Consider the following 27627-nt stretch of genomic DNA (forward strand, 5'->3'; position numbering starts at 1 on the left):
CGGGGCCCGGCGCCGCCGTCCGCGCGGGGGGCGGTGGAGGAGGAGGAGGAGGAGAAGGAGGAGGCGGAGGGCGGCGATCGCCGCGCGCCTGCTGAAGCGATCAGCTCGGCGCCGCGGGCGAAGGCCGGGCTTGGAGCTCCCTCCCCCGCGCGCAGCCCCGTCCCGGGCACGTCATGGGAGGGAGGTATAAAATTTCAGCGGCGAGCGCGGCGGCGGGGCAGTGTGCAGGCGGGGCCGGGGCGCGGCGCTGCGCTCGGCCGGCGGAGCCCGCGGGCGGCGCGGCGATGTAGGGCGGCGGGGCTGCGGCGGGGGCCATGCATGGTGCAGCGAGAGGGGCGGGCGCCGCGCTCCCCTCGCGGCGGCGGAGCGGCCCGGCCCGCTGCTGACGAGCGCGGCGGCGCGGCGGGGCGCTCCCGGCTCCGCGGGGCGCGGGGCGGCGCATGGGGAAGGAGCGCGGCGCGGCGAGGCACGGCGCCGGCCGCTTCCCCCGGCGGAGCGCTGCCAGCTCTTCCTGGAAGTCGTGAGTCGCGCGCGCGGCGCGGTGAGTTGATGCGCCTCCGCGCCGAGCCCCAGCCCGCGGGATCTGGGGAGGCCGCCGCCGAAGCACCGCCCGGGGCCCCGCGCCCGCCGCTCGCCGCCGCACGGGGGGCTCTCCCCGGGGGCTCCGCCGCCGCCCCCTCGCACATGAAGATGTACGCGCAAAGGGCGCTGGTGCTGCTCTCGCTGCTGAGCTTCGCCACCGTGAGCCTCGCGCTGTCCTCCTGCACCACCTTGGACCTCGAGCACATCAAGAAGAAGCGGGTGGAGGCCATCCGGGGGCAGATCCTGAGCAAGCTGCGGCTCACCAGCCCCCCGGAGAGCGTGGGGCCGGCCCACGTGCCCTACCAGATCCTCGCGCTCTACAACAGCACCCGCGAGCTGCTGGAGGAGATGGAGGAGGAGAAGGAGGAGAGCTGCTCTCAGGAGAACACCGAGTCCGAGTACTATGCCAAAGAGATCCATAAATTTGACATGATCCAGGGCCTCCCCGAGCACAGTAAGCGCCCGGCGCGCCGCACCCGGAGGGGAGGCCGGGGGAAGCGGGGAGCTGCGGCGAGCGCCCGCGTCCGGAGCGCCGGCGTCGCTCTGCGGGAAGGGGGGGTGGCGCGGCTCTGGGGCCGAGAGCGGCGTGCGGGGTTCGGAGGGAGCGGGGCTGCGCTGGGTGAGAAGCGGGCGGCCCGAGCCCGCACCTTTCGGAGCCCGGCGTGCCCGGCTCCGGGACGGCGGAGGCGCTGGGTGGACGGCGCCTGCGTGCAGCGTGTCGCTCCGGTAGCGGTGGGGGATCGTGGGCGGCGAGGGTGCCGAGCAGGTGCAGAGCCGGGATGCGCTGGGACGCCCCGAGGAGCGCGGGCGCTGAGGAGGCGGACAGATGTGGAGCAGGTGCAGAACACATGAGCGCGGCCAGATGCAGGCGCTAAGCAGATTCAGGTGCGGGAGCTGAGCGGATGCAGATGGGAAGTCAGAGGGCGAGCAGACGCGAACCCCAAGTAGATCGCAGATGCGGAGCAGATGTAGGCACTAGCAACCCCTTCCGTCTGCACTTAGGATCTCTTCGGATGGGAAGATGTTGGTGGGCGTGCGGGCACACCGCCCTCCGGGGTGTCCCCTCGTGATGGTGTGCCGCGCCGGGGACGCGGTTTCGGCGCCGGCAGCCCCGGGGTGGAGCTGGGACTTGGTGCGGGCAGCCCCAGAATGCGGCTCCTCTGCCAGGTTTATGTTAATCTTGACATATGATGAGCTGGAATCAGAGCTGCGATGTGGTAATGCAACAAATTTCCCTTAATCTCTAGCAGACTGCTCTCCATATGGTTACGTGATTAGCTCTCAGTTCAGGAGGCACCCAGACTCGAGGAACAGAAAATGCACAGAGTATTCACAGCTTTCCCGTATTTCAACATTTTTGACCCACCAAAGTGTTGTGAAATTCTATAAATACACATCTGTGCAAAATAACACAGATGCGGTGTGAGCTGGTGTGCTTTGAAGGAGGAAACTGGAGAGCACAGTGGTGGGTTGTGCATACAGAGGGATGGGTTTGGGTGAAGGAGAGCGAAGAGGGAGGAAGATGTGTGTGAGGAGCTGTGAGGCGGTGGGGAGGGACAGTGAAATGGGGTGTGAGAAGAGCTTGGGGCAGGAGAGGGTGCAGCGGGTGGCATCGCTGCGGGGAAACTGGTGCGGGCTCAGCCACCCACATGCAGGGTAAGCTCGCCATGCAGGGTAAGCTCTCCGTGCCTATGGAAATGAATGAGTGCTGTGGTGCCACAGCAAGGTGCTGAGCGGTGAGCCCGTGTTGTGCTGAGACTGCATTCTAGGCAGCCCCTCTGCCCAGAGAAGAGGGGGGAGTGTGTGTTACAGAGGCCAGTTGCAGGCAGGCCGTGGTGTTGAGAGGCACTCTTCTTCAGACCTAGGGAGTTTCATCGCATACACCATGGCTGCGTTTGGCCCCGTGTCTTCAGAAGTGGCTGATGTTCAACTTTCCCATGGCTCTGTCACTGTGCCAGGTGGTGATCTCAGAGCAGCTGGAGCCAAAGCCAGGCTCCTCTGGGGGGGAAGGGGAGGAAGGCTCCATTGAGGGAACTGAAGATGATACAGATGAGTTCGAAATGTGCACGCGTGCACGAAGTGTTCTAGCTCCAGAGTATTAGTCAAGCAGTTTGTTGGCTCAGAGAACTTCTATTTCTCCAAAACTTAAGGCCTAACAGTGAGGAAAGCTGAGGAGCAAAAATAGCAGCAGGGGAGAGCCCAGTCCTTCTAGGAAGGAAGGACTTCCAGGAGCCGGTCTCTGTCCCCTGTCTGGGCTGCGGGGTGATTCAGGGAATCCTCTTCCAGCCGTGCCTCTGGGACACACTGATTCACAAGGAACGTTTTCTGAGAGTAGCTCTCACTCACTTCAGGGAGCTCCTAAAACTCACGGGGGTTAGATTCAAGTACGAGAAGCTCCTGCAGCAATCCTGCAAGTGGCTTTGCCTTCCAGAAGAAAACTTTGCCATCTCCCAAGCCAGCATAAGAGAGAAGACAATTAAAGCGGTGGGTCTTTGGGCCAAGAGTGCTTTCCCTACAAACCTGCTGCCTGCAAAGTTCCAGAAGGATCTGTTTTTCCTCCCGAGTTACACGGCTTTGACATTAAGCACCTTTCGGTAGCAGTGGTGTAGCACGGAGTGAGGTGATACTGGCCAGCAGCCCTTCCCTGACATCAAACCCCAAGCAGGCAGCAGGCAGCTGTTTCGAGGCCTGCCAGGATCAGCGGCCACGTGGGATTGGTGGCACGTGGAGAACCTGCATCTCCCTGAGAGCAGCGATAGCAAGAGGGGAGTCCCCAGAGAACATGCTCCTCGTGTCCCATCCTCCACTCCAGGGCAGTGCCGGTCCCATTATCTGTTCCGTCAGCAGCTCAGTGGCTGGCTGGGCTCCACAGTCATAGCAGGGTCTGATCATGAAGATACAGCCTGTCATGCCAGGCAGACTGCTGTAGGTACACGGGTGGCACAGATTTCCTTCTCTTGGCTTCATTACAGATACTGGGTGTCGCGTATTGGAGGAGCTTGCAGGAATATTGCTTCTGGGCTTTGTTCTTTGCTGGTATCTGGGCAGTTCCAGATCCTGGTGCAATTAAAGTGCCCTGAGCTGGGAATGGACCGAGTTCCCTGAAAGCATCACTTAGCTGTGCACACCTCTGACCTCTTAAGAATTTTGCTCAAAAAGCAGAAATCTTTTTGGGACTGAGATCTGTATTCTGGTCATCTGGCTGTGAGCAGCAGGCTCCAGCCTTGCAGTGGTCAGAATGAAACAACAGCTCCGTCTCCTCCATCACAGGGGCCTTGTTCCCAGGACATGAAGGCAACACAAAGAGGCTGACTTGGGGAATGAAAGACAGCCCCTACTGTGCCCACCAGGAAGATCTCCAGAACACCATTAGAAGTAGGTAGGAGGCATTGCAGTGATAGCAAGGGGATACAGAAACCAGCCATCCATCTCTTATTAGCATGGCTGCCTCACTGAGCCAAAACATTTAAGAAGCTGACAAACAGTAAATGATTCCGTCTCTCATCTGCACTGTGCTGTAGGACCAGGTTTGGACCAGGTTTACAGTCTCTAAATAGATTATCAGATAAAGTACCAATGTTGTAAATGGACTGTGGATAGGCTGGCCACTGGTCTGATCTGGAGGTACTTGTGATGATTGGTGGGACACCCCCTCACGGACAAGCAGTTGGCTCAGAAGTGGAAGGGCAGGCTGTTAACAGCCCTATTAATAGGGCAAGCATTACAAAACAGCTTAAGGGGATATTAAAACACAATATCCACGTAGCTCTAACACAACCTTTGCAGCATTGGACTTCATCTAGAAAGATGCCCTCGGGCACATAATGAGATCAGAGCTTGCTGCTCTGTGCTTATCTGTGGCACAAAACCGGTCAGAGCGGTGGAGTCCCCATGGTGGATGTCCTCTCACAGCTCAGTGCTCTTTGTGCTGTAGGGCTGTTGGGCTGAGTATGCCAGCTTGTGGCTGCGCTGGGTCTGGTCTCCTGGGGCTGCAAAAATCCCCATCTTTAACAGCAGGCAGAGATGTTCACAGGCGGAAAAGCTGTTCCATTCAATAGTAGGTATGGCAAAAAGCCTCAAAACAAGTTTCAAAGTGAGCATCTGGTCGTTAGCTGATTAGAGTACAACTTTCGGTCCCTAAGAACACACATTTGTAAACTGGCAGGCTCCTGCTTGCTAAAGCTGGGTGTAGCTCAAGAGGAAGAACTTGAGCTTCATCAAGATGACTCCAGAAGTGAATCACTGTTGCTCAAAGGAGAATTTGGCAAGGGAGATGAGCCTGTGTTCTTAGACACTGTTCCACCACCAGCCCATCTACAGAACTCATTTCTGTGGTTCATTCAAAACCGGTGTTTTGAAGATAGGGGCCAGCTCCAGGAATACAATCTCAAGGTTGCCAGGTCTTCTACCTGCTTATCACAGGCTGGAACTGTGGTTTAGAAAAAAAAGGTCATTTTTGTGTGTGTGGTTTTATTGTTTTATTGTTTTGTTTTTAATTAAAACAACAACAACAAACCCACAGATCTCAGCTGACACGAGAGCCTCGTGTTGCCTTGGAGAACAGCCAGAGGTCATACGAGAGGCTCTGCCGGACTGCAAACAGATCTGCATGTGGGTGTAGAGCAGGAGTTGCTGTGCCTTGCCTGCAGGAAGCCTTTAAGCCGTAATGATGCCACAGCCTTGAAGGCCAAGGGAGGTAAACAGGAGAGGAGCAGCAGGAATCACTGCTTTTTCTATGGGACCAAAATGGTCCCAATGAAGAGATGCTCACTTTCTCTTGGGGAGCTGTTGTGATTTTTATCCTCTTTTTGGGCACTTGTGAAGTGGATTTTTCTGCTCAGCAGGCACGCATCCAGGCAGAGCCTTGCTGTGCTATTTCCTGCTCATGTGTCTGATCTCTGTAGGCTGCACAGCAGCCTCTGTCCCCAAAGAACTCTGTATCAAATACTATCTATGAATTCCTCTTCGGGTCATGAGGGAGAACTGACCTTAAAACTCAGTTCCTTTAGTATGCTCTGGAGAGTCACTGCTCCTGAGATGTCTTCTGCATCTCATACCTACCACAGAGTCATTGGACATGGAAGGGACCCTTAAAGGCCATCTAGTCCAACTCCCTGCAGTAAGCAGGGACACCTGCAGCTCAGTCACGTTGCTCAGAGGCCCATCCAGCCTGTTCTTGACTGTCTCCAGGGATGGGACGTCCACCACATCTCTGGGCAACCTGTTCCAGTGCCTCACCAAACTGTGGACAATTCTCTGGCTTTCATTACAGACCTTGACATTGTCTCCTGCCATAAGATCACTTTCTGTGTGGCTTCACATCTCCAGCATGAGCACAGAGTTACACCATCACAGTTATTGGACATGGGCCCCACAAGGAGCAAAGGAGGTTGTCCCCTTGTGTTGGTTGGGGTTGCTTTGACAAATGCAGGAAGCTTACAAGCATTATCAACGTTTGCTGAGTAGAGTTGGAAGAGACAGAATTAAGAATACTGTGATTAATCTCCACCAATTCTCTGGCTTGTAGCATTGAATATAATGTGTCAGTAGTGAGAAGATTTTCCAAACATTCCAACATAGAGCAAATTAGAGTTAATTCCTCCTGCCATCTCTTTAGCCAGACGACCAAACGTGAAGGTGGTGAGATGTTTAGCCGGAAGCTCTTTCTCAGTCACTTCTGGCCTGAAATCCTTAGCCTTTCCCTCTTTTTTTTCTCCTAGATGAGTTGGGCATTTGCCCAAAAGGTGTCACCTCCAATGTGTTCCGCTTTAACGTGTCCTCAGCAGAGAAGAACAGCACCAACCTGTTTCGAGCAGAGTTCCGGGTGCTGCGTGTGCCCAACCCGAGCTCCAAGCGCAGTGAGCAGCGCATTGAGCTCTTCCAGGTGAGTATTCCTCTCGCCTTCCTCACTGCCTCAGCCAGAACAGCTTGGCTCCCTTGTGACTGCCCCAGCTTGTGGGTGCAAGGCCACAGTGAGAGGGAAAAGAGATTCCATACTTCACTCCAGGCTTCTTTCAGCACGTAAGCAGTAATACAGACATATTTTTCTCCTGTTTCAGTGTGGTGCTGTCCTTTTCCCCACTCACACTGCCCAGCTGCTGTGAGTACGGTGAATTATGCAGCTCTTTCCTATACTCAAAGGGGTTGGAAGAGGATCCTCTCACCAGCAGAGAAGCCTTGAACCTTCTGCCTAAGTCCCTTGGCAGAGTCGTTCCTCTGACTGTCGCAGCACAGTACAGTTGGTGCTAATCCAATGGGTGGAGCTCTCTGACTTTCACAGACTTACTGGAAAAGAAATGCTTGCTTTCAGTGTTCCTTTCATCAGCTCTGTGGGGACAGTTCCTGGCACCTTTAGCACAGGTGCTCATCTGGAGTTTGGTTTGAACTCTTGGTGTCCGCTGGCAAGATAAGGTCTGGTTCAGATTTGGAAGCGGTCTCTGGCCGTGCTGGATCACACAGCTAATGGTGCATCCTGGCAGTGTATTCCCACAGGCTGCTGCTGTCTGTCTGCTATGCAGTAACAATGCAGCTAAAATTGCCCTGTAGCTGTTAGCTCTTAAGGTCCACTTGGAATTCATCTTTAAAAAGCGGAGCAGTTCTCCAGCTAACAGACGATAACAATTGCTCACAGACAATCCCAAAGCTTCTCCACAGGCTCAGTGTAGTGTGGGATGAACCAGGGTCCTGCAGCAAGGGGCACTTTGTACAGGCTGTTGGTGTCTGTCTGGAAATGGGATGTCAGAGCAGGGGGTGAGTTCTCCAAACTCGATCCACCCTGGTCTGCTTTGATTGATGTTGAAGTGTGGAGGACACGGGTAGGACTGGAGAGACTTGCTGGACAAGGGACCCATGGCTGGATGATGCTCATTTACCTACTGCTGTTTCACTCTGAAATTCAGGCCCACATTGCACAAGTGAATACAGAAACAAAATCACCCATTCGATCTATTACCATATATACGATGGTATATTCAGAATGTGCTTCTGAACATGCACCCTGAAACAAGGATGAATTGGGAGAGGTGAGCTGCTCAGGACCCAGACATACAGGCTGGAGAAATAGGTTGGTTGTGAAACACATCCCACTAATGTGCCGAGGTATTCCCGGTGTCACACGTGCTGGGACTCACCTTTCAAATCCGTGTGCAGCAAGCTGTGTAAGGAGGACACAGAGCTGTTCCTTCATAGCTCCCAGCACTGGCTCACTCTTTACTGCTCCTTCTATCGCAGATCCTGCGGCCGGATGAGCACATAGCAAAGCAGCGCTACCTCAGTGGCAGGAATGTGCAGACGCGGGGCTCCCCTGAGTGGCTGTCCTTTGATGTCACCGAGACCGTGCGAGAGTGGCTTCTGCACAGAGGTAGGAGTCACAGCGGGACTGGGTGTGACAGCGTCCATAGAAACGTGGGTGGGTGTTGTCAGGAGCATCTTCTCAGGAGCACCTCTTAAATAGGGGGAGGCTCCGTTAAGGTTGAGAACAAACCTTCCCCCAGAGAGCTGCCTCGGTGTGTAACGTTTCTCCTTTCCTAGCTCTGTCCTGGATTACCCGCTGCGTAACTCTGAGGGCTGACTCAGAATAAGATCTCATTCTGTGGAGGAGGGAATTGTGCTCAGTGAGAGGCGCTGGAATTTCTTTTGGTTCTTTGATTCTAAGCCCAGGGGAATCTGTCTGGTGGTCTAATCTGTCACTTGTAACACATAGAAAATGAGGATTGCTCTGGTTTAGTTTTCTTACGGGACAGAGAAAATCTATTAGGAAAAAAACAGCAAGGATCTTGATTTCTGTAGCTGTTTACAGCTTGGCAGGTATAAAGGTGAGGAAATACCAGAGGCCGACACACCTAGACAGAACATACCTCTGCCACCACTGGGCAGCCCAACAGATAGTTAGGGGCAGCTCCCTGCAAGAACACTGACCCCATTCACAGCCGGAGCATAGGCACCGTGACTCACCGCTGCGTTGGCCTCACAGATAGAAGCTAGGTGCCACTGAAAACTGGAATGCAGGCACTGGCAAGCAGCCGCTCCCTGGAAGGGTAAGCTGTGAGCCCGTAGGCTCCTCCTTTTTGAAGCAATCCCGGCTGTGTCCTGATGGCTGGAGTTCAGTGCTGGAACTGCGGTGAGCTCTGGGCAGGCGCACGCTGACAGACATCAGATATGGTGCTTAGGAAAAAAGGTGCTAGGCACCTTGTCAGTGCCCCAGGGAAACAGATGTTTTAATTCATGACACGACAGAGAAAAGGAGCTTTCACAAGAGCCGTATGTTCCGTGGGTCTGGCCCACACAGCATGATGGATCCAGGAAGTTACTACGAAAATAGACTTGCCTCTGGAAAGTCTGTGAGTGAGTCCACTAGCAGTTCAACAAAACAGGGGGCTGCAGCTGCTGAGAAAAATGCTTCCAGTGAAATTACTTGTCTGTATCCAAGTCACTCACTTTCAGATCTCTCCTCCAGACACTAACCAGAAGCCAGATAATAGACAGGTACTGAGGGTGGCTAATTTGATTCAGTACAGATACGCACCACAGACCAACTTGGCAAAATAGTTACTTTCTAGTGCAACTCCTCAGGGTTCACAGGTGCTTTTGGATGCTGAATAGCCTAAAAGAAAGGAACCAGAAGCACCTTTCTCACCTGCCCAGGGAAGGTCCCTTTAGCAGGAGCACGCATGGCTTTTGGCACAATTGAAGCCACAAGATTTTGCTTCCCATTCTCCTCTCTAAGTCAGCTCCTGTTTCCCAAAGTGAGCATCCTTCACTGTGAGACTGGTCCCTAGTTTGGGGGCCGCAGCACAGCACGTGCGCCCCGTGGAGCTTTGCTGTAGCGGGAGCTGTTCCAGCTGAGGAATACTGTTTCTCAGAGTTCTCTCCTTTGTTGCAGAGTCCAACCTCGGCCTGGAAATCAGCATACACTGCCCTTGCCATACTTTTCAGCCCAATGGGGACATCTTGGAGAATTTACATGAGGTCTTGGAGATCAAATTCAAAGGTGATGAAGAGCTGGGCTTGGGGAGGCTACCAGAAGGAAAACCAGGAGTGTCTGGAAAAACAAATAGGTCTTCCTTTGCATATTTGAGGATTCTGCCCCTCATAACATTTGTCTTAAAGCAGACACGCCGCTGGGTTTGCATGTTGATCTTAGAAGTACACCCACTTCGTACCTAGGTTGGAAGTGAGAGAGAAGTGCAGTCTGGGTGGGGTTTGCGTGCATTTCTGCAAAAGGAATAGTTTTGTATTTCAGAGTCTCTCCGGGAAGCTCAGCGTGATGGATTCTCAGATTTCCACAGAGGCTCTGCTTTCCAGTTAGGGTGACTGAAACACAGGGAAGTCAGGCATCCTGCATGAGGTGGCCTAGAGAGTCAGTGGCTTGGCTGGCCTAAAATGTAGGAACCTCCTGGCTTGCAGCCCTGGGCTGCAGCCACTGGCCCCCACAGGCTCAATTTCTGAGGCTGTTCTGCAGTGTGCCAATGATCTGACATCTTCTTTAGGCCATTCATCTTCCTGCTTGTCCTGGGACTGAAGCCAGAAGCAAGTGGGATGGATTAATGGCCCCACCAGCAGTTTGCAAATGGTAAAACAGGTGGCCCACAGGCCTCTATTTCAGGCCTGCAGCAGTCAGATGCACCAGGAGTAAAGAGTTCCCTAGGAGGGAAGAAGTCCCAAAGCGAGTACATGTGGTGCCTGAGTCTCTTTTGCCCTGGTTCAAGGGAAGGCAGAGGGTGTTAAGCATACTGAAAAGTCTCGTTGCATCCTGTTTCTGTCTGAAGGCATTGACAGTGAGGATGACTATGGCCGTGGGGACTTGGGGCGCCTGAAGAAGCAGAAAGACTTGCATAATCCCCACCTCATCTTGATGATGTTACCCCCACATCGCCTGGAGAGCCCAACACTGGGAGGCCAGAGAAAGAAGCGGGCCCTGGATACCAACTACTGCTTCCGGTAAGTGAGAATCCTGCCAGTGGCCGGGTCCCGTGCCTGAGGTGTGGGAAAGTGGTGAGACTTCACATCACTGGGCAAGGCAGTGCCTGCTGAGGGGGCTGCAGGTCACCATGCTACTGCAGGGGCCATGTGAGCAGCATAGGTCAGCTGGTGCTCCTTGCAGCCTTCAAGAAGGGGATGCTGCCTGGCCCGGCACTCACTTCTGGCCAAGTTTCTGGCATGTGCATGCAGTGCCAGGCTGCTGGCCTGCCAGCTTCTGCCAGCTTCTGCCACTCCTCTGCACCCAGTGCAGGTTAATACCCCATCCCACCGGGCAATACTGGTCCTGGTTCTTTTGCTCTGGAAGCTGCTTTATGCAAGCACATAAAAGATCCCTCTTTAGATTGACTTCATGTCCATTCTGTGTTTCAGGAACCTGGAGGAGAACTGCTGTGTGCGTCCTCTTTACATCGACTTCCGACAGGACTTGGGCTGGAAATGGGTCCACGAGCCTAAAGGCTACTTTGCAAACTTCTGTTCGGGTCCATGTCCGTACCTCCGCAGTGCAGACACCACTCACAGCACGGTACATCCAGCGTATTATCCTTGTGGCCTTGTCACCACCTCCCTAAGTCTGATGGCATTTGGGCTCTTCAAAGTAGCAGAAGTTTAGGTCAATACCTGCAAAAAACTACAAGGAAAGTGCAGGAAAGAGTCTGGGTAGTTCAGCAGGAGAAACGGTCTTCCTATGGAGCCAATACTGAGTCCATGCTTCCAGGCAAATGTTGAGGAGGAGGACGCTGTCTCTTGTATGAGATGGGAAAACAGCAGGACTTAGGGTACTTATTTGGTAGTGGCCAGTGTTAATTATTCAGGTCAAACATCGGTTCTGATGGTTATTTTTTCCTCTAGTTTGCACTCGGCAGAGGAATTTTCTACTCACAGGTTGTACAGAACTGCTGAGCTATGGCACACACCTGCTGCCTGCTACCATGGGGGCAGCTGTAGCCCAGAGGGAAAGGGGAGCCTGCATCCAAGTGAACATGGCTATGCAGCAAGCTCTCCTTTTCTGTACCGGTGTTCTTTCCAGCTGTATAAATCCCACCTGGCAGGGAGGAACCCATGAGGCAGTGAAATTAATAAGTAAAACTGGCAGAAAGCAAATATTTTCAAGTAACTTACGCTTCTGTTTAACGTGAGCACGTTGGGCAGTCTTAAGGAAGAATAGCACCTGAGCTTTGCTACTGTCTAGAGCAAAAAAAAACCAAAAAACATAAGAAAACAAAAACCAAAAAGTATAAGAAAAGTATGGCCATGGAAGAAGAACCGAGAGGAAAACAAAGAGTAACGAGCAGACAAGAAAAGCCAGAGGAGAATCCTGAGCTACTGTCCGCAGAAGAGAAAAGGCAGCAAGCCAGGCATGAAAACAGCTCAGTGCAAATTAGTTTCAGGTTTCATTACGAATGTTTCTGGAAGAAGCAGATTGAGCTAAAGAGCAGTTAATTGGGCAGAGATGATAGCACAGGAGAGATGCTAGCTTGCTGAAGCTAAAAGATTGCTGTTGGTGGAAGTAGATGTAAGGGAATGAGTGAGTGAACAGATGCTGGGTGAGAAGCATGAGCAGGTGAATGAAGAGCTTAGGAGAGGTAGCGTGCATCAGTTGGACACGGATGGATACATCCATATAGATACTGGACTGAATCAATGCGAGTGAGATTTTAATATGGTTCCTAATGTTCTCTTACAGAGCAAGAAGGGAAATCAAGTGGTAGTCAGCTGAGTGATCCCAGCAATATTCAGAACAATACAGCTGCTAACAGCTTGCCAGCACCACCTAGGAAAAACATGGTGAAAAGCAGATTTCTCACCAGCCTCTTTAACCCACTACCTCTGTTGAATGCAGCAGCCCCAGTTCACATGGTGCCCATGTGGTACAGCCTGTGCCTTTGCTCAGTAACCCACAGGGCTTCTACCAGAATGACTGGAATCAGATGGGTCTGCATGACAGAACTGAATGTCTCCTTAGCACCTCTCACCTTCAGAGTCTGTAAAGCAGTTAACAGACAATGTGCTGGACCCTGTAATGTAACCCAGACAGGTTATATGAGCCAACAGTAGTGCAGGTAGGATCGTGTCTTATCCCCACAGTTCAAGATGTTGCTCACCACTGCAGAGCAGCCAGCTCTGGGAAGACACATGGCAGCTCTTTCATGGTGGTTACATGGCTGGAGCGTTCAGTTGTCTGTGGGTTGGGGCCAGCTGGGAGAATGAAGCCAACGGGGTCCCACAGGACACTGTCCCGGCTCCAGCATTACAGTGTAATGACGTGGGGGATGGAGTGGAGAAAGAAAGCATCGGACAGTTCAAAGCTGGGAGGGAACTGTGGCTACTCAAGAGGACAGGCATCCATCCAGCACTATCTAGAGATGTTGGTTGAAATAAGCAGCATTGATTTTCTTTGTTCTGGTTTCTGTAATGGAACCAAAGACAACGCAGCCCCAGGCTGGTTACACCCTGCCTTCTTACAAGCAGAAGTGGTACAATCCGCTGTACCAAATTAGAGATTAAGGGAGTGAACTACTTGTACTTCTACCCTTAGGCATCAGCCAGTCTACATTGCTACGATTAAAAAGCAAAAGGCTCTGGATCAGGCCTGGGCAGGAGCAGGCCATGATAAGAATATTAGTCACATCAGGGAAATGCCCCTGATGAGCGCAGTCCAAATACCTGGAGACCTGTTTGCTTGCAGTACCTTCCTGTTCTCAACCAACTTAAATGGATTCCTGACTTTGTCACCACATTTACATTTGTTTCCACAGGTGCTGGGCTTGTACAACACCCTGAACCCTGAGGCATCTGCTTCACCCTGCTGCGTCCCACAGGACCTGGAGCCACTGACGATCTTGTACTATGTTGGGAGGACACCCAAAGTGGAGCAGCTCTCCAATATGGTGGTGAAATCCTGCAAGTGCAGCTGAAAGGCACCCTGGGCTGCCCAAAGCCTAGAGAGAAACTGTCAGCACCCATTCTGCTCCAAGGCTAGCACAAAAGGAACTGGGGGTCAGAGACTATGCATGCACAGGGCCGAGTGCTAAACCCTGTGGCTTTGGGTCTGGCAGCCCTTGGGAATCTCTTCTGGAACATTTCTCGGTCTTGTTGCCAGTGTTGCGTTCCCTCTGGGAGCTGCTTTGGCAACACAAAGGCCACGCTCCAAAATGACTGGACAGTTGATGCAGAAGAGAAGGACAGTAAAGGAACTGCTGTGTATTTGAATGTTGGGGTAGTCGAACTGGGAAGGCAAGGAATGAGAAAGAGCAGTTAAAAGGAGGGATTGGAAATGGGGCAGTGGTCCCCTTCTTGCTGTAGCTCCCTTGGGACCTCTGCCCTCCCCACTGGCCTGAAGAATTATGAAGGCTTTCCCTCCCGGAGGAGAAGATCCTAGAAGTTTCTTTAGAGAAAGAGAATGCACCAAGAAGAGAAGCTGCTCAGAGAAGAGATGCTCAGAGAGACACACAGACTTACGTTCCTCAGAACTGTGATCCAGGAGGCCTGTATCTATAGTTGTGTTTCTGACAGACATGAAACTTCAGTTGGCAGATCCTGGCTATTGGTTTCCAAATGCAAACTGCAAGGCTCCCATTTAGCCTGCTGAGAGTGGGCAAAGGCAAGCAGAGAGGGTGCTGAGTCCATTCTTAGGAGGATTGATGTTTCCATTCGGCTCTTTTCCCTTTCTGGAGTTGCTGAAAGATGGTTTGTGGGTCAGGGCAAGAGCATTATCTGAGGGTACCTGGATTCTGGAGCCGTTCACTCGTGAATTGATAACACCCTGAGGACCTTTTGTCTGTTGTGGTTTATGATCTCAACGTGGCCCAAGCCTCACCTGCCAAGACTTTAAAAAAAAAATATTAATCTCAAAAACATTGTAAAAAAATAAATATTTGGGGGGGAAGACGGTCTTTTCTTTCTTTTTCTCTTCCCACAAGGACGCTGTTGCAGGGTCGGATGGTTTTTTGTTTGTCAACTGCTTCTACTGTGGCAATACTTGGTCGCTTTAAAATCTTTTCCTGAGTATCTCTTCAAGGAAATGGGCAGAATTTAGGTCAGCCAGAGAGCTCAGAATGGAAATTCCTTCGTACCTTCAAACAGCGTCTGCTGTGGGTGTGCCCTGGCCTTCTCATGTCCCTCCGACAGACGCGTCACCTCTGGCGTCTGATTTTGATGGGTTTATATAAAGCACCTCTCAAACACAACCTATTTCCAAGAGCACTGTTGAAATAATCAGGGCACTGCAGTTGTCACAGCTGACAAAAATCATACATCCGTTGGAATATCTAAGTTCTGCCAGTACAGACTTGTACACAAAGGCCAGCCTCCTCACATTTACCATGAACGTTGCATACACTTATAAAACGCTCACAGATGTGGCCCTGGCAAGTAATCAACACACTGTTTTGTAAAGTGTGCTTTTTTCGGCCGCAGATACTCCGAAAATTACAAACTTCTAGTACTTGCTTGCATGTCAGATGAGACCCAGAGGCTGCCTCTCCTTCAACCACAACTACTTAATGTCCTAAAGACCACAAAGAAATTCCTCCCTGTCCCTTCCCACTTCCTGGTCCCCAGCAGTTGAATGTCACGACATGGAACAACTTAATTGCTTGTGGCCGGGGCTCTGCATGGTCAGCTTGGAATGCAGCTCCTGGTCCTGCTCCTACACTTCGGTAGCTGCTTCCATACACCTTGCTGCAGTGCTGCCGTAACATGTAATCACAAGCTGCACACCCAGCAACAATTCTCCTGCTCCATCACCAGCTGGCAGGATCAACAAGGGTGGGTCGGCAGAGGGAGCCTGCCAGGCTGCATGACATTTTGGCTGGGGCACACGTGCTCTGAGAGGCACTCCCCGATGCTCAGCTTTATCCCTTTCATCTCCCTGGGGCTCCTTGACCTGTCTGCTTGGTGTAAGGATGAAAAGCACCGCTCTGATCAGCCCCGCAGCACTAATTTATTGCTGTGCGGCTATCCACGCACACGCCTGCCTAGGGAGGGAGCAGGTAAATGCATTGCAACTGCACTACTATGCTGATAGACAGCCCAGAAATTTAGTGGCTGCCCTGGAGAGGGGGAAAGAGGGAAATCCAGATGCCAGTTGGCACAGGAATTCTCTCTTAATCTCCTTTTAGCAGCAGCAGCCCCTGGGGAGGTTTTGGTTTAAAAGCTACAGTCTGTTCTTTGGTCACTGTTCCTCGTGAGCCCTGTGCTGGCTCTGCTGCCTTTCCAGCTGAAGAGCTTTCTCGCTAGTAAGAGGAAAAAAAGCACAAGGAGGGGGAGCTGCAAAGAGCTGAGCAAGAACACGAGCTTCACAGTCATACGTGGCACTTGGAGCGTGCCAGAACCACCCACAGATTAACCCTGGAAGGCCCCTTGAGGTGAGCCTGCTTTGCTAGGCCTTGTTTGCTGCTGCTCAGTGGCAGGGAGGGGCGGCAGAGGGAGCAGGCCACGTTGAACTGCTTGGAAGGAAGAGAAAATAGAAGGGAAGGCAGGGGAGAGGATTCCCGGGGTGTTCTACCGGTTAGGATACAGGTAACCTCAGGGGTACAGTCGTCTTCCCGAGTCAAACACTCCCTTCAGTTACTCCTCTCTCCAGACTTTAGTTTCCTATCTGTCTTTATTAGGCTTGTAAGACAGGCTCTAAATTCATTTTCTTACAGTTAAAATAGCTTTCTTAGTGTTGCTTGAGCTATAGTTTAGCAACACTCTATACTACCTACACAGGGTTAATAAGAAATTGAATCCACTGCTGGGCCCAAGCTTCCATCTGCTCTGTTACTAGGTGGCAAATTGACAAAGACAATGGGAATGAAAAAGTGAGTTCTTCACTGCCAACAATGAATACAGCTCCCAACAGTTCCCTTTTGTTATTCCCAGGAACAAACAGAAGCTGATGAAAACAATCCCACCACACTTTCCCTCTCATTAACAAAGATCAATGGTTTGAAAGAATGAAAAAAACACTATTCTGCACTGCCACCGGGAAGATACTGCCCAGACAATCAAATCACCACCTGTGGACTCCCAGTTCTCTGTGGCATCCTCTATCACAGTGTGCAAGAGGCCCAGACCTGAACTTGAACACTTTGTTTTTCAGGCTATTGTGCAACGTAGCGCTCTGCAAGGGACGCTGCTTCTGTAAGTGCAGCAACATACACTGATATTTCAGCAAATCGTGCACTTTTTGCAGACTAAATGCCTCGGATCTGATCTCTGGTGCTGGACGCTCTCTAGCTGTTTCAGAGCACTTTCAAAACAGCAGGAAAACATCTCAGTTACTGCTGTATGAACAGGAGTATGCCTCTTGGCGCTTCACCTTTCCAGAACCAACAGGTTTACCCACGGTAAACAAGACAGACCACATCCAAAAGCAATCGAAGATAAAAAGATAGACATACATGTTCACTCCTCCAGCAACCTCATCACGGCCCTGTTTGTCCTGTGATGTCTCACATCTCTTTCTGCTATAGTTGTACAATTTCCATTCTCCCCGTTAACAAACCCTTTGCTTACTGTTCAGTCTGCTATGAAGCCTTCCTTACCAATAACAAGGGTGTCCTTATCAGGACAGAAATAAAGGACACCTCCCTGCTCAGATCACTTTGTCACTGAAACCACTACACCACCTCATGGCAGAAGAGGATCCATTGCTTACAATGTCTTATGAGGCAGATGCCTTCAATACGACCCAAGGTACAATGCGGGACAGGTTGAGCACCACAGTGTGAGCAGGATACAGCTCAAAGAGCCACATCCGTTGAAGAGGAAGGGCTCCTTTTGCACTGCTTGCGTTTCCAGTAGCATACAAAGCATCAAGTACATACTAATGAGTTTTCTTCTCTTAATGCATGAATGGAAAGCAATAAAATCTATCAAGAAAATGCAGTTTTCAGTTTTCAAAGGTATGGTACCTGCACATTTGCAAAACTAAACTGATTTGCAATAGCACAACAAATAGATAGCTGTACAGGCTGCCTAGAAACTACATCAGTTGTGTTTTAGAACAACAGCAGTGATATGGATAGAGTGCCTTATTATATACTTAAAATATTTAAGTATGCCTTATTTATACTTAAAATGCAAAATCATTAGAATATATTGGTCAAAAGCTATATAAAAATGATAACGTGTGCACTATGATATTTAGTAAAAGAACACTTGAGCTTTCAGGTCTCTGCTTTACAGATGTTTTCTTTCATTTCTAGGAAAGTCATTTAAGCCTTTTTTCATTCTTTATGCGGCTCCGCAACTGACAGACACAACTAAGCTCAGTGTCTTTAGTCCTCTCGTGAACAGAGGCTTCTGATACCCTGTACAAATGCAAGATCCTTCATCATGCAGCAAGTCAAAACAGAAGAGACAGTTCTACTCGTTGGGAATCAAACTGTCTTAGAAATGAATGCAGACACATCACTGAGAAGTACAGCAAATGAAAACTGCAAATTAATGTTTGTCAATCTTACTCTTCCCTGAAAAACAGTATTGCACTTGAAATCCCATAGTTGTGCTTTTGCCCCTAGTTTCAGAAATAGCATTGCACAGTACCTTGGACGTCACAGCGTGTTTCCAAGAAAGACCAATTTCAAAGATTACAGACATCAGTCACTCAGCTGCTTTTAGAACACCCATTCCTAGGACTAAGCTGCACAGGGAAGATGGCAGAGGTGGTCTGAAGGCAATCAGCTGGTCCCCTTCTGGTCCAGGGCTATGATTTCATGGCAAATACACTTAGGGAAAAGGACCTTTGTATCTAGTACAAAATAGGAGTATTTTAAAGCTGTGGTTTGTAACAAAAAAATCCCACATGTTATTGGCTTCCCACTTCCTGCAGACATGCTGAACAGCTTTCAGGCAGAAGCTCTGTCCCCTGTGGTATATGCTGGCACCGCTGAGTTACACCAAGGAATACCACTCTTTAAAGTAAGCAGTAGCTTCTTAAGACAGGCGATTATTTCTCCTTTCAGGGGGGTGGTGATCTGTCTGCAGGGTGATGTTCTTCATATCTCATGAAGATATGATGATACCTCATTGCTGTCCACAAAGACTGGTGCAAGAAGTAATTACAGGTGGGGGTTCTGCGTGTTGCAGAAAGTGAAGATGACTTTCTTTCCAGGTTTGCCACCACTCAAGACATTTTTCACCAGCTGCATGCAAGCATTCATCCTTCACACGCAGAAATTAGCATGAGGCATTATAATAATACATCATGACCAGTGCATGCGCATTATATGATGCAAGAAGCAAGCTGAATCATATCAGACCAGAGATTTCCTGACGTTCTTCAGGAAGGATTTATTTTTCCTTTTGAGGTTATTATCCCCATTAGGAAGCAGACAAAGCAAAGATTTGTTGTACAGCCATGGGAGAAACTTTGAAGATTTGTGCAATGCATGCAGTGTAATGACCGAGGAATGTCTTGGTGACCGTATTCTGGGCCTTTCTTTAACCAAGAATGTAGTCTTTGAAGTGCTGAAACTCTGTGGCCCACATGCTTAGGAGATCTCCGCTGCTTTGAAGTATTTGTAAGAAACTTTACTTTTTGGAGAAAGCAGTAGCAGACAGTCTGACTTGCAACAAGAGCCTCTGGAAGATGGCCAGCTTGCAACAAGCTGCTTTGACTGACACAGTTTGAATTTTCCCCCTCGAAAGACACTTACTACAGATATCTCTAACTATACTTCAGGATCTGAAGATCCTGTTTGGACACCACTATGCCAAGCACTCTACTGTGCTCATCTGAAGAACAGAAAATAAACAGAGAGAAACAAAATAAAGAAGATGGTCAATAAAATCCCAGGCAAGCACAGCTTTGCAACAGTTACAATGTGCTGCCTCTATTTCCTTTATTTCTATCAATTAAAATGTATTGTCTTTTATTTTAATCAATGTCACTTGCATTTGCCCAAGTCATTTAGAAGACCTAAGAACACTTGCAGAGCCACGGTTTGGCAGGAAGAGTCACCGACCTTTATTTTGTAGCTGTTTCTCAAGAGGAACTTTGAGCAGACACATGGAGACATGAGTGAACAAGAAACAAACATCTGTGAACAAGAAAAAAAAATTCTCAGCTGATATCATAGACAAAATGCGTTCCACATGGAATTTCTAGCATTAGAAATGGTGGAAATAACACCATTTCCAGAGAGAAGACATCCCCGATTTAAATGGGGAAAGAATCATGCAACTGGAAGTGTAAGAACAGACACTAATGAAGTGGCCACAGTCTCATTTGCCCTCCCAGTAGCTGTACAGCTGTCCATCTGCCTACACTGAAGAACGGCACAGCCATCACAGATGTACTGGTCATATCTGATGCTGCACATAATTTTCAGAAGGCAACAAAAGAAGTAAAGCAAAAACTCTTAAAAAATACAGAGAGAAACCCATTGTAGTAATGAATAGAAATAGCGGGGAAAAATCCCTTCTCATTTTTCTTCTTCAGCATGAGTGGAATGACAGAGCAATGACAGCCAAGCATTTGGACTTGGTAGTAAAGGAACTTTTCAAAGACTGTCTCATGAATTTTAACGTGGTAGTACTCACAACACGTAGGCAAAAAGCCACATGCAATGCTGCAATTCCTTTCAGAGAAGATACCACCTGTAGCTGTCCCAAATGAGTGATGAAAATAACAGAGTTTGAACTTCTCCAAAATTCTTAATAATTGCATAGGTTTGTTCTTGAAGCCCTTTAGCTAATAGGTCAGATAGGAAGCAATCCCTTTTTAAAGAACGTAGGATTTCTCAAGTTCACTGTGTGCGCTGTAGGCAGGGACTTCTAGAGAAGAGGCCTTGTTAAGTATCCTGTTTTCCCTAGGGAATGATTATGATTCACTGAATACCACTGGTAAAGACTTCACACCAGGGTGTCCACAGTCATCAGTGATTCTTTCCTTTAAATTGGAAACAGCAGTGAAAACTCATTTTCAGTGAAGGCCAATAAAATCCTTTTTTGGTAAGGTAACAGACAGAGCAGACTCCTCATGGTGCCTCATTTGCCACCTTTTGTTCAGGGCGAGTTTGTCCTCTGTGGGGAAACTGCACAGAATGCAGTAAGTTTGGAGATGACCTGCTTCTGTTTCTTAACTACTCATCTCTGAAGCAGCATGCAAACTTCATTCATTTTCTGGAAAGGACAGCTGGGTTCTAACATCAGAAGAAAAGCTCCCAGGTACTGTCACTGTTTAAGGTGTGCTGTGGTTGTGCACATTCACCCTGAAGGTGCTTTGCACTCGAGCACTTTAGGAGACAAAGATGGCAAGAGGCAAATGTATGCATGTACAAGATAATGTAAGAGCTTCTGTTAGCGACAGTAACTTTCTTTTCCATATTTAAGTGATTAACCTTTCACACATATTGTACTATGGATGACTTCCAAACTACAACCCACTTTCCTCTAAAATCACAAGTGACTCGTTGGTCCAGAGGTGGATCTTATGTACTCGTAAAAGCTTGAACAATCTGAAAGCCTCTGCAGCATATACAGAGCTTGTCCAGGTGGAGGTGTGGGCAGTCTCGGTAAATGTCAGCAATTAAGACCTTCCTTAGAGAGCCCAACAACACAGTGAATTCTGGTGGAACACGCCATTGTCATGAAAGGCAGCTTTGCCTTGCCTGCTTTAGTAGGCTGTACTGCAACTGACCAAATAAAACACTCATACAAAGTCTGACTACAAGACCATCCACGGCCCTCTTCTTCTTTGTGGAAAGCAGTCAGCAGCATATACCTGACAGACAAGCTAAGAATTGGAAAAACCCATCATGAGACTTCCCCCAGACAACCTCTTGAAAAGGCTTAGAAACGCTCCGCTTGTTTTTTGGTATAATAGTTCATAGAGCTTTTGTTTTTTCAGAATTCCTCTACTCGCCTTTTCAAACCACAAACTTGCTTTTGTCTCCACACTACAAGAAGCTCCACAGGTAGGTGACATACTGAGAGAGCAAGCAGTTCTCTCCCGCTTTGCTCTGAATCTGTTAGCTGCTAGTTTCATTTGATGCAAAACTGGAACAATAATTTCCTTTTCACCTTCTACCCTACATTTCTCCTCACTCTTTTTCCCAGTTTAGCAGTTTCTACTTGAAGAAAACTATGAACACTAAGTTCTGTGTTCTTGTTATAACCAATCTCAAGGACTGTCTGGCAGACCCGATTATGTAGAAATAAGTTCCTTTTGATGTTTAGCATAAGCAAGAACGTCTTAGTTCTTAGTTAGAACTAGTTCTAGAACTAGTTAGAACTTAGTTAGAACTTAGTTCTTAGTAAGAAGAAAAATAGGTCAAGTCCCACATTTAAATAAAGCTCAGAAATTTCTTTTTGGAAAAACACATGACAGATCCACAGGAATAACGTGCCCAGAAAGGAAACTGTGTGAACAGGATCAATTACTGCAACCAAAAAGAAACAGCCAATAAACCAACCAAAAAACCAAAAATCCAACTATTTAAAAATAGCACCAAATAACCCATCCGGGTTGTAATAGTAAGCCCAGGAATACAGCAAGAAGCAAACGTAGGAATGATAGGAAAAAAGTCCTTGGAAGTTCAGTGAAGCAAACCTTAAGTCAGATGTTTCTTGGAAGGAATCTCACATCTCTCTCAATGTTGCAGTGTGCTCATCACCTGAACACAGCACAAAATGCCTGTATAAACTTCGTATTGCCTCACCCCTCAGGACTCTGGCATGCACCTGTTCAAAACAAGGAAGACTGTCATAAAGCAGACTCCTTAACTTAGAAGCGATGCAAATGCAACCAAGTAGGAGTGGAGAGGATCCCATGGTAACGTTATCCAGTCTCACCACTGAAGGAGCTGCTGAATGATTACTGTGGGCTTTGTACTGGCAATTTTCTGACAGTAAACAAGGGCACTTGCAATGGAACTCACTGGTGAGCACAGGGAAGGTAATGCCATAAAAGCAGAGAGAGACAAAGCAAGCTCCGCTTGAGGAGTATGCACATAATTGTACTCCCCTGATGTTCAACTACTGCAAATCCAAAGGATTTGTACAAGGAAACACTTTCTGGAAAATGCATTCACCCCAAGATGGCAAAAAAACAGTTTTATGCCACTCTACTGAATTTCTTAACCGAACCTCTTGAGAGGTTTTTGACAGCCGTGGAAAATAGCAGACCAGCAAAGAGACCAATTAAGTATGTTACGTTTGGCCCACAGTATCCAGCACACACTAACACATGGAAGGACTCGAGGCTGAAGATTTCACAGAAGTAGAGAAAGTAAAAGGCTAGAATTGTAGGATCTGTTCCTGATTCTCTGCTGTATTATTGCACGTGCTCCTCAGGTAACAGCAGTAGCACTCAAAGCTGGGATCAGCAGATGCACAAAGCAAAGTAATGCTGGCATTTCCTTTGATGCTCCAGCCGCACTAATATATCCAGAGGCAGAAGAGGAGTTCAAAATCTAAGAGTTTGTCTCGAGGTAAAGGACAAGTCTCGATATCTCTGTATTTTTACTTTGTTGGAAACAGGAGAAAAAAATGTCAAGAATAAAGGACGTAAGACTTCACAGCTCCTAAAACTGAGAAAACCAGTCCCTTCCAAAGGAAGGCGCCCTGCTGCGACATGCATTTCTCAGGACATTTCAAAAACTTGGAGACAAGGTGTCTCCTATATTTTTACTAAGTCATCACAGTTAGAGATGAATTATTGGCTATGCTCAACATGCAGTGCAAAGAAGCTGAGAAAACATGCTGGCTGTAACTGAGTACAACGTTAGCTGAAAATCAGTGGGTGGGAGACTGGCAAAAACTGACAAAAAATTCATCTGCTTTCATAATAAATCAGCACAAATTCACCAGAATTATCAACTACAGAATGCTGTTTCTGCTAAAGATCTCTTCTGAAGATAATCACCCTTCCTTGGCCGGCTGTGTATTAAAGTATCTATCTTCCAAAACAGGACAGGTTCGGTGGTGGCTGTAACCCCTGAATGAAGAAACTAGGTAACAAAACTAGATGAAAGCAGAATTCCACAAGGATGCATATGCTACTGCTAATCAGTCCTGCGCGATACCCAGTGGAATAAGGATAACTTGGATTCCCTAGGAGGAAGCGAGGAGTGGAAATCAGTTATCTACTGAAGCTAGATCTTGTAGAGAAGTTGCTCTTTAGATGGTTGTGAAACAGAGCTGGAGGCCAGTCAACACTAAATGTGGCACAGTAAGCTATCAGAAGACAGACATAAGATCTTGAAGCCCACAGCAGCTTGGGATGCACAGTAGTTTGAAGTAAGAAATTCTGCAACTGGATTTTCACTAATGATGAATCGACAATGAAAGTCACATTGGAACATTAGAAACATCCATCTCAGAGATCCCTGAGTATAACTCGAAGAGTACAGAAAAGACTTGGTCTGAAATTAGCATCACAAGATTTGCAGAACTCCTCGTCACTGAGGATAATGGAAAAAACAGCGGACAAATGATGCAGCAGAAGAACACAGATGAAAGAAGCAAGGAAAACAAGCAGAATCATGACTGCCCAGGAACTGAAACATAAGCCAATGAAGTAAGATTCTGGATAAATTAAGTATCTGATCTCTGTCACATGCATGAATGGAACAGAAATAGAAAAATGCACATTCCTTCCTCTGAGTTTGTGCCTGGAGCAAAAGATAGTTAAGCTAACGGGGTATGAAAATAATTATTTCATCTTTTTACCATTTATCTGGTCTTGAATGACAAGAAGTATGTGCCGCACAAGAGTGAACATGAACACAAACAATCTTCCAAGAGAAAACACTTCTCTCTGACACTGCTTCTATCAGCCTTTTGGATTGATTGTTATTTCATTTGTCAACACACGAGAATAATCTCTTAACACTGATTATACAGAGTAGAAATGACAGGGGAGCTGTGGAATAAGAAAACAAATCAAATGGACTCATAAAATGCAACTTCTGAGGGCCCTGATGCAAACAATAGGAAATACTGTACTCTTTGAGAACCACAATCATACTGCTTGCAAGGGAAAGGCTGTAAAATACCATGAAAACAGGCGAGTTTTCCTTTAACCTGGCATCAGCAGAGAGCCAGAGCTGAAACTGCTTCCTGTTCATTTTAAGCAAGGGTGGATCTTCTCTCCAATACATTTTCCAGCTGCTGATGTTGTTTTCTAACACAAGCAAATTAATTTTCATAACGTTAGGAAAATTCTAACTGAAGTGCTTCACGAAGCCACTATTGCAACTGATAGGAGCCACCTGGGCCTTAGAGTTCAACCTCGGGTCTGAAACCATCAGCCAATTAAAGAAGTTTATATAGCCTAAACAAACAGAAATCAAAATACAAAAATAAACCACACAAACATAAGCATCCAACAGTGAAACGAAGACAGATTTAAAACCCCATCCAAGAGCAAATATTCTGGGGGTGTGAATTAATAACTGAAATTATAATCAAAACAAACAAATGAAATTACTTTATTCAAACCGAGTATTTCCATGGCTCTGTGCCAAAATTCAAGATGGCAACTGTAAGGATGTCTCTACTCATATGGTCTAATATTTTTCTCTGCTGCTGGCTGCTGTGATGACGGCAAAGAACACTTGCTGTTACCAGACTATGACAGACTGAGATGGCTGAACAAACGAGGAATCTTTACATTCAAACTTGGACCTTGGGAAAAACAATACAGACAGGTGGAGAAACTCTGTGTTATAAAAAGATCTCACAGTTAGTGATCAGGAAGAGTTGGAAGAGATTCCCAGACTCAGCAGCAGAAGCTCTTAGAGGCAGTCATCAGCTTACAGCTGCATCTCCAGCTTCCACAGATGTTCAGGTACTCTCCTCAGTAGGTTGTCCTCTCAGCAGGGACTCCTGGTCACCTTCCCCTGGTGTTATAGGAGCGTGGTGGTCTGAAGTCACTGCTGCTTCTTTCCTTTGCCCCATACTTGGAAGCAAGACTCTGGATTCCTCACCTGGTGTTCAATGCTAGTCCTTCTCTGCAAGCAGAAGCTGCAGGAAAAAACAAACCAAAAAAACAACAGAAAGTCAAGCTTTTCAGTACTCAGAGGAGTCTGTTTCATTGAAACATTGTTGCGTCACCCTGCAAATCTCAGCTAGTACCAGAAATCTGAATCCTTCCTAATCTGAACCTATCTATAATACCCGCCTTTTTCCACAGAAACAGATCACGCAACACTATAACAAACTTAAATTAATAAGCTACTGTCTGAAAAAGTGCTCTTAGTGTTCCTCTCAAGCCTCAAAATACCCTCCTTGCACTTCCCTATGGAACTCACCTCTTTACCTGCTCCTCCAGCATTTCTAAATCCCTCTCCCATACCAGAACACTTTTTCTTTTCCTGCGCCTTTTCCTAATTTGCTTGCATGGCAACCTACTCCAGCACTCCAAAAGACGCTGAGGACCTCCATGCAGAATAGAGGGGATATGAAAAACTTTATATTTAAAAGAAACATGATGGGGATTGGAATGATTTTCTTCTACCCATTATTAAGGAGAGAGCTGTTAATTCTGTGTACGGCTACATTTTCCTACTTATGGGAAAAAGTCAATGTCATTGTCACGTCTTTTACATAAAAATCCTCAGACATTCCTTTAAAAAGAAAATTCCAAAACACTTAGAAATGTACCACGTTTATCTTGGACAGTTTGTATTTTACAGCTAATCCAGTTGGTAAAGCTTGTCTGGTGTATTTAGCACATCAGCTTGCTCCTAAACATGAGCGACACTTGTTGAGAGCCGAGTTCATCACAAATATTGCTTTCTTTTAAAAAATACGCTCTCCTTGAAAGCCCAGCCCAGAGCCAAGCATCACACAGCACAGAGGATCTGGAAAGATGTTTAGAAAGCAGCATTGCCAGCTCTGTCACTGCACAGAAAGTTTGGAACCTGAATTAGGAACAAAACGGTCAACCATGTGTATTAAGATAGGAAACCAGTCCAGAAAACTGTCCCTTGGCAATATCCTGATATTAAGAAAACAAAGGCATATGGAAGAGACAGATGACTTCAACCTCATCTTCCCATCTTGAAGAGGCATTTGAGCCTCCTTTGTCATACAGAAATACGCAATACAGTTTACCTTTTCTCACAAATGAAATTAGAAACACCTAATATAGATTCTCCTTGTGTGGCTACCTTGAGGACTCAACGTGGGGAGAGCTGCTTACATGCCTAAATATAAATATGTCCATTCATACCATAAGCATATCTTAGCTCAGGCCTGTTGCTACAACTCAGTTAACTATTTCATAAATATTAACACATATAACTTGATAAAGTTTTAATATTTCAAACCTACTTGCGAGCACTCTGCATCCTGTTCAGTTCTGGCTGAGTAGAGGGAACAGAAAAATGCAGATTATTACTGACAGCAGCCCACATGAAGTGTTGATTCTCTATGGTGAACACTACATACAAGTATTTAACAAGGCACTGAAACATGAAGTATCTGCCTATATGTCTGTCCACACGTTTACATGTCATCCACGACTGCACTTCAAAAACAATAACACTTTAGTATTTAGTACAGTTATACAGAGGCAAAGGGGTTTATCCCAACTTTAAGGATGTGCCTGAATAGGAAATCACAGTTTTGTAAATGTGATATTTGCATGCTATAACACAGCGCTGTATAGATTTTCCCAGCATGGATGTACACAGTTTTAGACACCAGCACATAATCTACTCTGCTTCCAAGTTGCAAGAATGAGATAGAGCAGAGCACCAAGCTGGTTGACAGTACTAGGTCAGGGACCTGTGCTAACATTTTTATTTAGCATTAGTTTGTTCTACTTCATCATGCCCATAAATTCTCACTTCTGCCACAGACTTGCGTGCCCTATCTCCTGAATCTGGTGCTGAAAGCGGGACATTACATTCTTCCTGCAAAACCCTAATAACTCTAGAAATTCAGATCTTTCATCTAAAGCAGAGGGAATTTACAGTCCGAGTGGGATGCCCTGCATTCTCTTGATAATATACAGTACAACTAAGAAAGGCAATAAATAGATAGGTTTTATTTATATCCTTAGGTGATTGACACTAGCAAGCTAGGACAGCTGACAACTGAAGGCCAACCTTCCCTCCCCCATCT

At 47.7% G+C, this 27627-nt stretch overlaps 2 protein-coding genes across 6 annotated transcripts in view; one reads left to right on the forward strand and one right to left on the reverse strand.

Moving 5' to 3' along the window:
• Nucleotides 1–216: 216 nt before the first annotated feature.
• Nucleotides 217–14631, forward strand: TGFB3 (transforming growth factor beta 3). Its single transcript, XM_072337825.1, is given in 9 exon segments — nucleotides 217–386; nucleotides 388–523; nucleotides 526–1036; nucleotides 6303–6466; nucleotides 7813–7942; nucleotides 9464–9571; nucleotides 10350–10521; nucleotides 10933–11086; nucleotides 13320–14631. Coding segments are annotated over 9 exon segments (1602 nt in total). The 5' UTR covers nucleotides 217–318; the 3' UTR covers nucleotides 13479–14631.
• The window catches only part of TTLL5 (tubulin tyrosine ligase like 5), a 126725-nt gene continuing 110199 nt past the window's right edge, over nucleotides 11102–27627 (reverse strand). For 4 of the 5 annotated variants that reach the window (XR_011903704.1, XM_072337823.1, XM_072337821.1 and 1 more), the window contains one exon: nucleotides 24963–25521. Coding sequence is in view for 3 of the 5 variants with exons in the window: in XM_072337823.1 (XP_072193924.1) it covers nucleotides 25481–25521 (41 nt within the window). In the remaining 2 variants the exon portion in view is untranslated. Of the gene's footprint in view, nucleotides 11606–24962; nucleotides 25522–27627 lie in introns of those variants that run through there. The other variant, XR_011903703.1, reaches the window with a different exon arrangement.

The sequence above is a fragment of the Excalfactoria chinensis genome, chromosome 5, assembly GCF_039878825.1.
Source record: "Excalfactoria chinensis isolate bCotChi1 chromosome 5, bCotChi1.hap2, whole genome shotgun sequence".
NCBI classification, from domain to species: domain Eukaryota; kingdom Metazoa; phylum Chordata; class Aves; order Galliformes; family Phasianidae; genus Excalfactoria; species Excalfactoria chinensis.